The sequence below is a fragment of the Perognathus longimembris genome, chromosome 3, assembly GCF_023159225.1.
Source record: "Perognathus longimembris pacificus isolate PPM17 chromosome 3, ASM2315922v1, whole genome shotgun sequence".
NCBI lineage: Eukaryota > Metazoa > Chordata > Mammalia > Rodentia > Heteromyidae > Perognathus > Perognathus longimembris.
In genome coordinates, this window is record NC_063163.1 from 55,251,948 (window position 1) to 55,266,227 (window position 14,280).

General features: G+C 44.1%; 1 protein-coding gene across 3 annotated transcripts; it reads left to right on the plus strand.

Moving 5' to 3' along the window:
• Positions 1 to 2,287: 2,287 nt before the first annotated feature.
• Hmgb1 (high mobility group box 1) lies at positions 2,288 to 7,033 on the plus strand. Of its 3 annotated transcripts, none has more exons than XM_048341562.1 (5): positions 2,288 to 2,440; positions 4,548 to 4,708; positions 4,895 to 5,040; positions 5,340 to 5,514; positions 6,401 to 7,033. In XM_048341562.1, the coding sequence occupies exons 2-5, from the start codon at positions 4,559 to 4,561 to the stop codon at positions 6,575 to 6,577; spliced, it is 648 nt and encodes a 215-aa protein (XP_048197519.1). In that variant the 5' UTR covers positions 2,288 to 2,440; positions 4,548 to 4,558; the 3' UTR covers positions 6,578 to 7,033. The 3 variants fall into 3 exon arrangements, with proteins under 3 accessions (XP_048197519.1, XP_048197520.1, XP_048197521.1); XM_048341563.1 differs by having other exon boundaries at positions 2,293 to 2,550; XM_048341564.1 differs by lacking the exon at positions 2,288 to 2,440 and adding an exon at positions 3,569 to 4,231.
• Positions 7,034 to 14,280: the final 7,247 nt, after the last annotated feature.

Genomic DNA, 14,280 nt, shown 5'->3' on the forward strand with positions numbered 1-14,280 from the left:
GTTCAATCTTTACAATTATCTTGTGATTGCTTCCACTTTATAGCCAAGAAAAATGAACCACAAAGATCATACAGCAGGGCTAGGTGGTTTAAAATCCTAGTGCCCATGACTAACTATACTATTCTACACCCAAATAGAAACATTGGTGGGCTCATTGATCTATTGTTGGCCTACCCTGGCAGGAGCTGGTCTGGACAACTGTCAGAATGGATGTCTGGGCCAGCAAAATATTGGAAAATACTGGCAGTGTCATGTGTGAATGGAAACATCTTAATATCATGGATGCCATTGAAAGTTATTGTAATCCTTCTCATGAATCTTGTTATGAGAGATGAGTAACATAAAACAGAATTGAAATAAATTATAGATTTAAATAAGTAGAATATTTTATCAATTAGAATAGTAGACAAGGGTAAATATATATGAAAACAGTATAAAAGTTAATTTTAGATATTTGTCTGCTAAACTAAGTACTATACAGTTAAATCACCTTTAATCTTATAGTGTTTTTCAGTACAGGTAGAGTAAGTATATGCATATTCATGAAGAGTATAATACCTTAGAACAAGAGTAAGAATGAAACATTAAAATCATTGGTCAGGAAAGTATATCTAAACCTATTCTCAATAGCTTAATGTATTCAGGCAAATACAGTAGACTATAGATGCTTAGAAATGATATAAATATCAAATTAATAGCTGGGCATCTGTGGCTCAGGCCTGTAATCCTAGCTACTCAGGAGGCTGAGATCTGACGATCATAGTTCAAAGCCAGCCTGGTGGGAAAAAAGTCCAAGAAACTCACCAACAAAAAGCCAGAAATAAAACTATGGGCTCAAGTGGCAGAGCACCAACCTTGAGTATAAAACCTAAGGTACAATGCTCAGGCTCTGAGTTCAAGCCCTAGTACTGGCATACACACAAATCAAATTAGCTCAATGTAGGTAAATTATTTAAGCATTGGTATACTTTATGCGGAGGAACTGACTGCTGGGTTTAGAAGTATATAAAATACCATCACAGTGAACAAAGGGGAAGTCTGTTATAACTGGAGAGGAGTGTGGTCAGCCCACCCTAGAAGGGACCGATAATAGTTTTAGAAAAGACTGATAGGATGTGGTTGGCTTCAGAAGCTAGTACTTCAGTATGTCTATGAACAAGAGCTACCTTGGTGAGCTGGAGAAACCACAGGCTGTGTGTGTGTTTGGGCATCAGCGCTCTCTGCATGCACCGAATCCTTGGGGGTAACCATATACCTCCAAGTGCTGTAACCTTAGCACAGGTACAAGGATGCTCTAAGTGGTGAGATGGGAGGGCAAGATAGCATCACAAGGATTCGTTTGATTATAACAGTAATCCACACCAAGTCCAATAAAACAGGCCAGCCGTTTAAAAAGGGGGTCTCTAATGAATTTGCTTAACTCTAGCAGGCCCTACCAACCACTGCCTGATAAGAGTACCCTGTATGAAAACCAAGTGGCGGTGCTTTAATTACATAGAATAATTATTTGATTTCCAGGAAGTTCAAAACCGTGCTTTGTATTTAAATAAAAACTTCTAGACACGCGGTGAAACTCGATCAAACCAAGAAAAAGGGTGAAACTAAATGCCCGTCCAGTGATTGAAGATTTGGGCGGCTCAGCCAGCCCGACGGGACGGCTTGGGGGTACCCAGGAACAGAGCATTTTAATGCTGGCTGGCTGGATCCGGGGGCTTTCTTCTGGAAGCCTTGCTTTTCCAGAGACCCAAAGACATGTGCAACCATGGGCTGTTGCGGGGCTCGAAACTCGGCCGCCTTGGCCCCTCTGCCCCAGCAGAGACCCCCGTTTTCGAAGGGCAGGGTCTCAGATTGTCGCCCCCACTTTTGAAGATCTATTAAAAGCCTGGGGCCTCTTATCTCAACGGCTTTGGAAGTGAGTGTGGGGTAAGAAGGGGGGGGAGGGCCTGTGGGTGTCTCTTTTGCCTGAGGAGTTGGGGACACTTGTGGAAAAGTCAGGCCCTTTTCGCTCCGGCGGCCGCTCCGGTGTGGGGCTGGCTTGGGTTAGACACATGCACACTTACACCATAGAGCTCTGCTTTCCCGTAGCAGCTGCTGCCTCTGCCTCTGCCTCTCCCGCCTCAGCCTCTTTGCCCGGCATACACACACTTTCAGATTTGCGCGCTGTTTCAATCCTTGATGACGTGTCCCCGGAGACAGCCAATAGCAGGCGGGCTCTGGTCAGGACAATGGGAGGTATCGGACCAATGAGCGAGCCCGGTGAGTTGGCGGTAGCCAATAGGAGCCGCGCTGGCTGGAGAGTAATGTTACAGAGCGGAGAGAGTGAGGAGGCTGCGTCTGGCTCCCGCTCTCACAGCCATTGCAGTACATTGAGCTCCATAGAGACAGCGCAGGGGCAAGTGAGAGCCGGACGGGCACCGAGCGACTCTGTTCCTCGCGGAGGGTGAGTCTGAGGTAGCGCCGCGGCGGGGAGAGCGCCTCCGGCAGCTCCTCAGCCCGCGCGGCGGCCGGATCCCCACGGCCGGGAGCCGGCGGGTCAGGCTCCACACAAAGGCAAATGAGGGGGGATCGTGGGGGGAACTGCGCACGGAGCGAGGCTCCGCCGGGCGCCGGAGACGCTGCCCCGCGCCGAGCCCCGGCCCTCCGGCTGCCCGCGGCGGCGCGAGCCCCGCGCCCCGCGACTTTACACTCGCGGCGGCGTCCTCGCTGACTGGCGCAAAAAAAAATATTTTTTTCGTCAAAAAAATTTTTTGAACGTGTTTTCAGCCCGTGGGCCGAACGTTGGGGCGGGCGGCGTGCGCCGAGCGCGGCCGGGGCGGTGGGCGAGCGGCGGCGGCGGCGCTTCCCGGCTGCATTGGCGGCCGCCGCAGCGAGCCGAGACCGACGGAGAGCGCAGCGGGCCGGCCGGGGCCGGGCGAGGCGGACAGGCGGGCGGGCGGGCGGGCGGGGCAGTGCTGCGGGCGAAGGCGGCGCGGGTGGGCCGGGGGCGGCGGTGCGGGCCCCGCGCGGCCGGGGCGCGGCGGCGGTGGTGGCGGCGGCCGGCGGTGGCCGGCGGCGGCGGGGGGGAGCGGCGCCGCTGCGCTCGCTGGAACATGGCTGACTCGGGCCCGGCGCTGCTGGCTGGGAGAGAAAACAAGGCGGGCGGGCGGGCGGGGGAGCTGGGCGCAGCAGTTCCGAGGCAACTTTTTTTTTTTTTTTTTTTGCCTCTCTCTTTTCACAGCCCCGCGTTCTGCGTGCGGGGGCGGCGGGGCGCGCGGGCCGCGCGGAGGGAGACGGGGAGCGGCGGCGGTGGGCCTGGCGGGCCGCCGGGGGGAGGGGGAGGGGAGGGAGGGAAGCCGGGAAGGAGGGAGGGGAGGGGCGCGCGGAGGGGGAGGGGGAGCCGGCTCGGCGCGCGCGCCCCCCGCCCCTCCTTCCCTCCCCTCCCCCGGCCGTCATGGCGGGTGTGCGCCGCGCGCGCCCCGCCCGCCGCCGCCTTGCACTCACGCGCGCACACGCACGCACACATACACACACACACACACACACACACACACACAAAGGGAAGAAGGAGCCATGTTCGCGCTCGCCCTCGCGGCGGCGGCGCAGGCGGGGAAGACGCGCAGCGGCCATTCCGTGCGCCGGCCCCGGGCGTCCGCGGGCGGAGCCAGCCCCCATTTCGAGCGGGGTTTTCTCTCCTGACAAAATGGGGGCGGCGGCTCGGGCCTTGTGGGCGCACGTGGCGGCCGGGGACCTGCGGGGGGGCTCCCGCCGGGCGCCTCGCCCGCCCGCCCTCGGGGCTGGGATCTCGCTCGCCTCGGCCTTCGGTCTCGGGCGTTCCCCGGCGCGGGTGGCACCCCAACTTTTTTTTAAACGAGTCCCGAAACGGCCCGGGGTGGGGAGGAAGGAGAGGCGACCCCAGTGGCTTTTGTCCCTCATCCTTGTTTACTGGGAGAAACTTCAGACCGGACTTGTGCGGAGAACAAACCCAGCACCGGGGCCCGGGCGAGTGGAGTCCCGGCCCGGCCCCGCCGCCGCCAGCCCGCGCCCTTCTCCTCCTCCCTGCGAACTTTGCTGCCACGAGGGGACTTTTTTTTTTTGTTTAAGTAACCGGGAAAACTTTTCGACGCACGGTGGTTCTTTCTCACTTTCATTTGGAAGACTCCGTTTAGGCGCTTCTCTAGTTACTGCAAATACACAAATTGGCAACCCGAGATTTTTGGATCTTTGATCCTGTTGGTTAAAAATGTCTTTGGAGGTTAAATTGTTTACATGACCGGTGAGACACGCATTCAGAACAGGCCTGAGCCTCCTCGATGAGGACTACGTGTGAGTGCTGCCTGGACTTCTGGACATCACACTTTATTGTTGTTTGGGGGTTGGTTTGGATTTGGGGGGGTGCACAGCCTCTTCTAGGAATTGGCTTATCGTTGCCATGTCTGGTTTTATGGGAAGTTATTTGTCACTACTGTATTAAATGACCAAGTACCCTGGTTTCATTCTCTCCTGAATCACTTGAAGCTCTTGTGGTACTTGAGTTGCTAACATCAAACGAACACTATTATTTTACTTAGAAAAACTAAACATGGGCAAAGGAGATCCTAAGAAGCCGAGAGGCAAAATGTCATCATATGCATTCTTTGTGCAAACTTGCCGGGAGGAGCACAAGAAGAAGCACCCGGATGCCTCCGTCAACTTCTCAGAGTTTTCTAAGAAGTGCTCAGAGAGGTGGAAGGTAAGAGGGCTTAAGACATACTAACAAGGTAATAAGCAGTTAATAATTTCCAAATTAGGATTTGAAAAGGCCTAACTGGCCAATCTTACAGGAGACTATTTACATAGCAAAGGGTACTTTTTAAAGTCATTTTAATGCTTTCAGATAACTTATTAAAATATCTGCCCACTTATAATTGTATCATAGACCATGTCTGCTAAAGAGAAAGGGAAATTTGAAGACATGGCCAAGGCGGACAAGGCTCGTTATGAAAGAGAAATGAAAACCTACATCCCCCCTAAAGGGGAAACAAAAAAGAAGTTCAAGGATCCCAACGCGCCCAAGAGGCCTCCGTAAGTATCTGGCTTTATTTTCAAGACTTGATTTTTCATAGTGAAATCAGAAGTTTAGTGTGCAAACTTCCTAGTGAGTTTAGAGTATACTATTTCTTTGCTAATAATTCTGGAATTGCTGTATTTAAATACTGCATGTAAAGTTCTTATTGCATGGGAGCGTTAACCTCAAACGCTAAGTTAAATATAAACTACCTAACCCATCTAATAGGCAGGTTTATATACCAATACAATACATATTGGGTATATTGCTTATATTTGTGATTTGTTGGTGTGCATCAATAAATTTTATTTTTTAGTTCGGCCTTCTTCTTGTTCTGTTCTGAGTATCGCCCTAAAATCAAAGGGGAACACCCCGGCCTGTCTATTGGTGATGTTGCGAAAAAACTGGGAGAGATGTGGAACAACACTGCTGCAGATGACAAGCAGCCTTATGAAAAGAAGGCTGCTAAGCTGAAGGAGAAATATGAAAAGGTATGAAGTGCCAGGGTTTCCTTGCTTGGATTGCTGAGGTGTTAGGTGATGGTAGTTTGAGAAATGATAGTTTTAATATGACAGCTGTACTGGCATCAAATGGTTCCATAGAAGATGGGAGGACCAGATCGTTGGTTTTTTTTTTTCCATGTAATTCCATGTGGAGGAAACCCCATGTGTTTAAGCTGATTTTGTTTCATTCCCTGTTATCTCATTTGAATTTTTCAGTGGCTGCTTTGAATAAAAAATGGTGTATTTTGAGATGTCAGGTGTACAGGCTGCAAAACATTCTATTTTTTCATAAACATTTATTGAAGTACTTATACTCATTTCATTTAGGTAGCCCCAAAAATATAGTATCAGCAGGTTAAAATTTGTCTTCCAAACTGGATAATTAAAAAAACACGTTTTAAACTGAGATATTAAGTACTTTTAGTTTCTTTGGTCATTTATTCTAAGAAATACCTTTTCTAAATGTTTCTTTGTGTAATTGTAGGCTAAACTGCTTTTTTTAAAGCATGATATTTCTACTGTGCCTTAGGGTCTGGCAGCATGAACCTGTAGAGTGCTTTTTTTGCATTCAGAAGGTGGCAGTGTCTACCCTTTAATCAATGTCTATGTTCTAGCTTTAATGAAGTAGTGTTGGGATGTGGTATATAATTGCACCTCAGTGAGGCATAGCATTGCAGATATTAGACCATGCCACTTTGTGAGTTGTGGGGAGTATTTTTATGCACATTTTTCCAAGCCGTGTTTGTGGTGATGCATTGGTTATTGCTGTTTTGGTGTACTGGGATCTTGATTTTTCCATAAAGTCTTGTCATGTTCTATTTCTCCTCTTAACAGTTTTTCTTCTCTGTTGTTTTTTCTCCTTTTACTTTGGAAGGATATTGCTGCCTATCGAGCTAAAGGAAAACCTGATGCAGCCAAAAAGGGGGTTGTGAAGGCTGAAAAGAGCAAGAAAAAGAAGGAAGAGGAGGAAGATGAGGAAGATGAAGAAGATGAGGAAGAAGAGGAAGACGAAGAGGATGAGGATGAAGATGAAGAGGATGATGATGAATAAGTTGGTTCTAGCGCAGTTTTTTTCTTGTCTATAAAGCATTTAACCCCCCTGTACACAACTCACTCCTTTTAAAGAAAAAAAATTGAAATGTAAGGCTGTGTAAGATTTGTTTTTAAACTGTACAGTGTCTTTTTTTGTATAGTTAACACACTACCGAATGTGTCTTTAGATAGCCCTGTCCTGGTGGTATTTTCAATAGCCACTAACCTTGCCTGGTACAGTATGGGGGTTGTAAATTGGCATGGAAATTTAAAGCAGGTTCTTGTTGGTGCACAGCACAAATTAGTTATATATGGGGACGGTAGTTTTTTCATCTTCAGTTGTCTGACGCAGCTTATACGAAATAATTGTTGTTCTGTTAACTGAATACCACTCTGTAATTGCAAAAAAAAAAGTTGCAGCTGTTTTGTTGACATTCTGAATGCTTCTAAGTAAATACAATTTTTTTTATTAGTATTGTTGTCCTTTTCATAGGTCTGGAATTTTTCTTCGTGAGGGGAAACTAGTCTTTTGTTTTTGCCCATTTTGGATCACCTGATTACTGCACTGTTTATCTTTCCATCTAGGTAGCTGATAAACTTGTCTCCACACCCTATAGAGCATAATGGGGTAATAAAAGGTAAATTGAGGACATTTTCATCCATAACTGAAACTAAAATCTCTCATCGAGTTTCACATGGCCCACTTAGTTTAAAGTGAATAATCAGTTCTATTCACAACATGGGATTATTAGAATTAAAGAATTTGAAATTCTGTCCTTGAAGGACTAGTAGAAAACTATAATCTTTACAGGAGGACTCTGTTCTTTAACTCCCATTACCATGTAATGGCAGTTACATTTTGCAGTACCCACGTGATAGAAGACCTGAGAATGTACACCCAAAAGCGTGAGCTTAAAATGCAAGACTTTTTTTGTTGTTGACAACAGTCCCAGGGAAAGTGGTGGTTATGCATGCCCTTTGTCATATATCTTAAGTATGGACTGCTCAGGAAACTTTGAGACTCCATTAAAAGTACTTTCAACTAATTTGACTAGTTTTTAAAATCATGCCACATATAAAATGGGGTATATTGTCCTATATTGTGGTTTTCCCCTTTCCTAAATCAAAGACAAACTTTGCATTGTAGTGCAAATTACCTAATTTGTTTGAGTTTTTTCCCCAGACTTATCCATTAGAGTCATGTTTATCTGCTTAGCAGTTTAGGGAACAATTTGGCAATTTCGTGGTTTTTTGAGATAATAGTTCTCTTAAAGTGCCAGTGTTTTAAAATAGCGTTCTTGTCATTTTACCCGCTTTTGTGATGGAGTGCTGTTTTGTTATATAATTTGGATTCTTTCCATTTGCATTTGTTAATGTAATTTCAGGAGGAATACTGAACATCTGAGTCCTGAATGATACTAATAAACTAATAATTGCAGAGGTTTTAAATTATTAGTTAAGTGGCTTTCACTTTGAGAATTTTAAGATTTTGTTGTTTCCATACTTCCTGGCAATAAATGAGGGCTGACAAAGTTTTTCCCTTTTAAAATATAAATAGGTTAATGGTTTTGTCAAATATTCCAGGTACTCTCTGGATGGTAAACGTGGAAAAATTATTTTGAGAAGTCTAAAGTTAAAGACATAAGTCTAGTGGGTAGGAAGATTCAAAGGTCTTATATCAGTTTTATAATCCAAAGGAGAAACTCAGTGGGCCACACTGTTAAAAAAAAATTTTAGTCTGGGAGAACAAATGGATTAATTAATCTTAGATGCAAATTTCTCCTTTGGCTAGTGACTAACCATGGTAGATGTCTGATCCATTGATAAATGAATAGAGTGCCCTTAGGAAACTTCTTTGTAACTTAGTGGGTGTGTCATGACAACTGTTCTTTTTATGTTAATGGTTTGGGCTTCAGATCTTGACTAGAAAACATGGACATAAAACTTTCAATCTGAAAATCTGTTCAGTGTTTCAAACAACCTCTGGGATGGGTGGTTGAGTCCCAAAAGGAAGAAGAAAGGAAATTATTTAGATAACTTAGTTAAAAGTAGGAGTGAAAGTGTAAGAAAACTAAAACCATCTCCTAACTTGGCCAGTGTGGAAGCTGAGTACTTGGCTAACAAATTCTGCTCTTTTAAGAAACTGACACTCATATAGAATTGTATATTTTCTGCACCACATCAGACAAGTTTTAAATGTCAAAAGGCAAAGTACCCCTTTGACAGTCATTCCACATGTCCTCACTGCCTAGGGAATCAGCTATTGTATCCATGATAGGGCTGTATCTAACACAGAAACGTATAAGACAGCAATTGGTGAATTAAAAATCTGGCTACTGTCACATAGTCTAGGATAAATGCATACAACCTTTCCTTACAGGTCCTGCCAGACATAGTGTAGTTTTACTTCAGCTTTACATGCCTGTGAGCCATTGAGCAGCAGTTCAGCTGTTTTATTTGTAAGGGATTGTGATAAAGTATTCATTTTCATATTTACACTTTGACATTTTTCGTGTGACTCTAAAAATACTTTTTAGTGAAAAGCCAGAAAAGAGATTAGGTAGCTATCGCAACAAAAGATAGAGTGGTTCATTTTTTTTCTCTCCTCTTCTAGCAAAGCACTGCTACAACTTGGGGAAATTCCCTAGTACCAGCCAAGTTGTTTCCAGGAACAAGGAGGCGAAATACTGATTCTGTTCTAGGAATGTTGCTGTTTTCTAAAGCACTGGCACAGAAATGCACACCTCACAGCACGACTTAGTAGCCACACATTTCCAGTATGTCAACAAAACAAGAGCTACCTGCCAGAAGATAAAACCACTTGTCTTTAGGAATGTCCATTGGTTTGGGCTCTAAATAGCTGAATTTATTGAGCAGCCATTGAAAAGGAGGAAATAATAGAGCTCTAATCCTATGACAATAAGCCTAAGGGATGATAGGGCAAAAGTGTGGAGACAAATCTAGTTAGGGAAAATAAAGAAAGGCCATCTAGCTCTATGGTAGAGGGTGTGCTTGTTCATTAGGCCCTGAGTTTGATCTCCCAATGCCCAAAGGGGAGGTGGGGAGAAAGAATAGTTCTTTCAGTGGTGGTTCACTCCTGAAGTCCTAACTAATCAGGAGGCTGAACTCAGGATTATGGTTCAAAGCCAGCTGGGGCAGAAAAGCCTGTGAGAATCTTATCTCCAGCAAAAGGCTAGAAGTAGAGGTGTGGCTTAAGTGGTAGTATACCAACTATCCTTGATCAAAAAGCTAAGGGAGAGCTTAGATCCTGAGTTCAAGCCCTAGTATCAGCAAGCACATACACATATGCACACCTTCACAAATACATAAAGGAAAATCATTGGAAGGGGAGTTCTATCCTTGTTTTTTTCTTTGGTTGCATAATTAGATGTGTCATAATGTTCCATAACAATTTCATTTGCTTACATATAGACAATTCCAGCTCTTCTGTTTTTTATTTCTAATAATGCTGCAGTGAACAACTGTACATTTCTCAGGCATAGATAACCTAGAAGTGGAATTGCTGAGTCAACTCAATGCATTTACATTAAACATTTTGGCAAATACAGGTAAGTTGCTCCTCAAAAAGCTATAACAATGAACGATTTAAACAATGACTATAAACGCCACACCTCTAATCTGGCATTATGCTGGTTAGTTGGAGATACAGGCCCATGGACTTTCCTGCCAGGGTTGGCTTTGAACTATGATCCTCAGTTCTCAGCCTTCTGAGTAGCTAGGATTACAGCAGCAACTGGCACCCAGCCTGAATCAGGTTTTTTTTACTGGGAAGGAAAATGACAGGAGGAATGACCAATCAAGATGCATTATATACATAGACATGTTAAAATGAAACACCTTTGTACAACTAGTTGTGCGTGTGAGAGTGTGTCCTGGGTCTTGAACTTTGAGACCTGAGTGTTGTCCCTGAGCTTTAAAAGTCAGCTGGGAGCTGGGAATATGGTCCAGTGGTAGAGTGCTTGCCTCCCATACATGAAGCCCTGGGTTCGATTCCCCAGCACCACATATATAGAAGAAGTTGAAAGTGGCACCGTGGCTCAAGTGGTAGAGTGCTAGCCTTGAGCAAAAAAGGCGCCAGGGTCAATGCTCAGATCCTGAGTCCAAGCCCCAGGACTAGCAAAAAAAAACCCAAAACAAACAAAAGATCAGCTGGGTTAATCTCCAACTAACCACAAAAAGCAGAACATGAAGCTGTGGCTTAAGTGCTAGAGTGCTATCCTTGAGCAAAAAAAGCTCAGGGACAGCCCCCCAGGCCCAGAGTTTAAGCCCCAGGACTGGCAAAAGAGAGAGAGAACGCCAAAAACCAAATAACAATAACAGCAATAAAAAAAAAAAAAGCAATAAAAAACGGAGTGGTAGGACAAGTTCTAGGCAGTAGGAGATAGGATATTTGGGAAGGTGGAGGAGATCCTGAGATTTATCTTCAAACGGAATGAAACTCATTATGACTACCTCTGTGCTGGGGATGGTACTTTAGGATAAAGGACAAACTCCAAATGTGTTTACAAGTATAATTGTATTTGTAGGCTTAAAGAGAAATTAAGTTCTTGGAAATGAGTTCTTAGAGCTATATAGAACCTCTAAATTAGAAGCTTTGCCATATTTTTTGTTAGTGGATTTCATTAGAGATCATCTTATAAAATGTAAACATAATGAGATATAAAAACTCCTAAAATAAGGCAGATATAGCTGCATATGTCTTTAATCTCCAGCACTCAGGAGCAAGAGTTGGGAGGATCTTGAGTTTGAGGCTAGCCTAGAGTATACAGAGAGATTGAGTCTTAAAACAACTCAGCCTAGTCCTGGTGGTTCATACAGGTAATCCTAACTATTCACAAGGCTGAGATCTAAGGATCCTGATTTAAAGCCAACCTGGGCAGGAAATTCTATGAGACTCTTATCTCCAATCATTTTATTTTATTATTTATTTATTTTTCCAGTCCTGGGGCTTGAACTCAGGGCCTGCTTCTTTTTACTCAAGGCTAGCACTCTACCACTTGAGCCACAACACCACTTCTGGCTTTTTCTGTATATGTGGTACTGAGGAATCGAACCCAGGGCTTCATGTATGCTAGGCAAAGCACTCTACCACTAGGCTACATTTCCAGCCCTCCAATTATTAAAAAAAAAAAAAAAAAAAAAAAAAAAAAAGTGGAAGTATGGCTTGGTGGTGAAGCACCAGTTATCCTAAGGGACAGAGCCCAGGCTCAGTTCAAGTCCCAGTACTGGCAAAAGAAAAAAAGAAACAAAGACAAAATAACCAACTTAACTCACAAAACTATTGGATGTAGGAAGATGTTTCTAAAGGTAAAGAAAAACAAAATTCTCCATGGCCATACTCTCAGGTGCTGGTGTAGAACCCAAGAAGATGCAAAAGCTTAAAAGAATGAGAATTTGGAATCGACTTCCAGCGGACGTAGTTCTGCATCTCTACCCATGTCCCCCACCCCCACCCCACTCCTCATCTAAAATTCAGGGGATGCCCAGACCTGCTCTGTAATATGGAAGCAGGCTGCCTGGGAATGGTGAGCAGGCTAGGCACACACAGGCTCAGGGGAAGCTGAGCATCGCCATAACCCTTATCCACAGAGGGACAAAAGTTTGTCGCTGCTTTGGAGACCATGAACCCCCAAATTAAAGCACAGCACCGCTTTGGGTCATAGCATGTGGAGGCAAGTGGGGCCCAACTGCCGTTGAGGTGACAGCATCAGACACGGAGTTCAAGTTCTCATATCTATGTATGCGGGCTGGGAATATGGCCTAGTGGTAAAGTGCTGGCCTCATATACATGAAGCCCTGGGTTCCATTCCTCATCACTACATAGATAGAAAAAAGCCGGAAGTGGCGCTGTGGCTCAAGTGCTAGAGTGCTAGCCTTGAGCAAAAAAAAGAAGCCAGGAACAGTGCTCAGGCCTTGAGTCCAAGCCCCAGGACTGGCAAAAAAAGAAAAAGAAAAAAGCATATCTATGTATGTGTGCTGGGGAGGGGGGAAGGGTGTTAAATAATCCAGTGACTAAAACAAAACAATATTTTTCATGTGCCTATGGCTATTTATATAGCTTCTTTGAAGAACTATTACAATTTGCATTTGAATTGGCTTCCTGTCTTGTGTGTGTGCTTGTTTATAACAATAACAGTACATTCATGAACATTCCATTTGAAAGCTAATTTTTTCTGCTTAATAATCATATTTCTTTCGGCCTAATAATTTATCTTTTTGAGTTAGTTTATTTATATATCCATTTTTGTAGTGTTGGAGATGCAATGCAAGGCCCAACCCCTAAACTGCAGCCTGGCTCTCATTATACATTACTTTTTTTTGGTACCCAATTGGAGATAAGAGTCTCACAGGCTTACCTGCCCTGGCTGCCTTGAAATCATGATCCTAGCTTTCAGCCTGGGTAGCTAGGATTACAGGTGTGAGCCACCAGCCCAGGGTTTTATTATACATTCTTACTCTGCATTTCATCAACCAAGTATTAAATAACATAAATAATTTACTCAATCCTGTATTATTATTAAACATGTATAGTTTGTGATAGTTTAGTATTCCAAATAAATATAAGATGACTACCCTTTCCTTACAATCGTTTTGTATACAATTATTTTATTAGGATATAAACATACTCCAAAAAGTAACATTGCTAAGCCTAAGAATAAACCAATTTCGATGATTTTTACTAAGCTGCCTTCAGAAAGTTTCACCCTGATGTAGAAACTTCTTAAATAGCTATTCAGAGTCAAGTGGTAGTGACTGATGCTTGTTGTGCTAGCTGCTCTGAAGGCTGAGATCTGAGGATCACAGTTTGAAGCCAGCCTAGGCAGACAAATCCATGAGACAGTTATCTCCAATTGACCAGGAAAAAGCCACAAGTGGAGGTGTGGCTCAAGTAGGAGGGCACCAACTAGTGTTGAGCAAAAAAGCCAATATCAGCATGCACCTATGCCTGTATGCACACCCGCCCCCGCCCCCCATTCAGACAGTTTTTACATAAAGGGTAGGGATTGGTTCATGATTTCTGAGATTGCATAAAGATTTAAGCCCATGGTGGTGGGAAGAAATTGTGAAAGGGGTAACCTTCAAAAGCCAGCATATAAAAGCCTGAAAGCCCAGGAAACACACTGGGTTGAAATACCCATTCCCTTTGTGCTTCTGATATTTTACTCCTGCTCAGGCTAAAGATTAACAGAAAGAGCCTTTACAATCAAGCAACTACAGAGCTGACAAAGGAGAGTGCAGAGCAATTGGAATGAGTGGAAGCTAAACCTGTAAAAGTTAGATCTTTCTTCTTCTTCTTCTTCTTCTTCTTCTTCTTCTTCTTCTTCTTCTTCTTCTTCTTCTTCTTCTTCTTCTTCTTCTTCTTCTTCTTCGTCTTCTTCTTCTTCTTCGTCGTCTTCTTCTTCTTCGTCTTCTTCTTCTTCTTCTTCTTCTTCTTCTTCTTCTTCTTCTTCTTCTTCTTCTTCTTCTTCTTCTTCTTCTTCGTCTTCTTCTTCTTCTTCTTCTTCTTCTTCTTCTTCTTCTTCTTCGTCTTCTTCTTCTTCTTCTTCTTCTTCGTCTTCTTCTTCTTCTTATCTTCTTCTTCTTCTTCTTCTTCTTCTTCTTCTTCTTCTTCTTCTTCTTCTTCTTCTTCTTCTTCTTCTTCTGCTTCTTCTGCTTCTTCTGCTTCTGCTTCTTCTGCTTCTTCTTCTGCTTCTTCTGCTT

Excerpts from the sequence above, each read along its gene's own strand:
- Hmgb1 (XM_048341562.1), top strand. The coding sequence starts at position 4,559 with ATGGGCAAAGGAGATCCTAAGAAGCCGAGAGGCAAAATGTCATCATAT. Across the intron at positions 4,709-4,894 it reads AGTGCTCAGAGAGGTGGAAG|ACCATGTCTGCTAAAGAGAA; the intron begins GTAAGAGGGCTT and ends ATTGTATCATAG. Across the intron at positions 5,515-6,400 it reads TGAAGGAGAAATATGAAAAG|GATATTGCTGCCTATCGAGC; the intron begins GTATGAAGTGCC and ends TTACTTTGGAAG.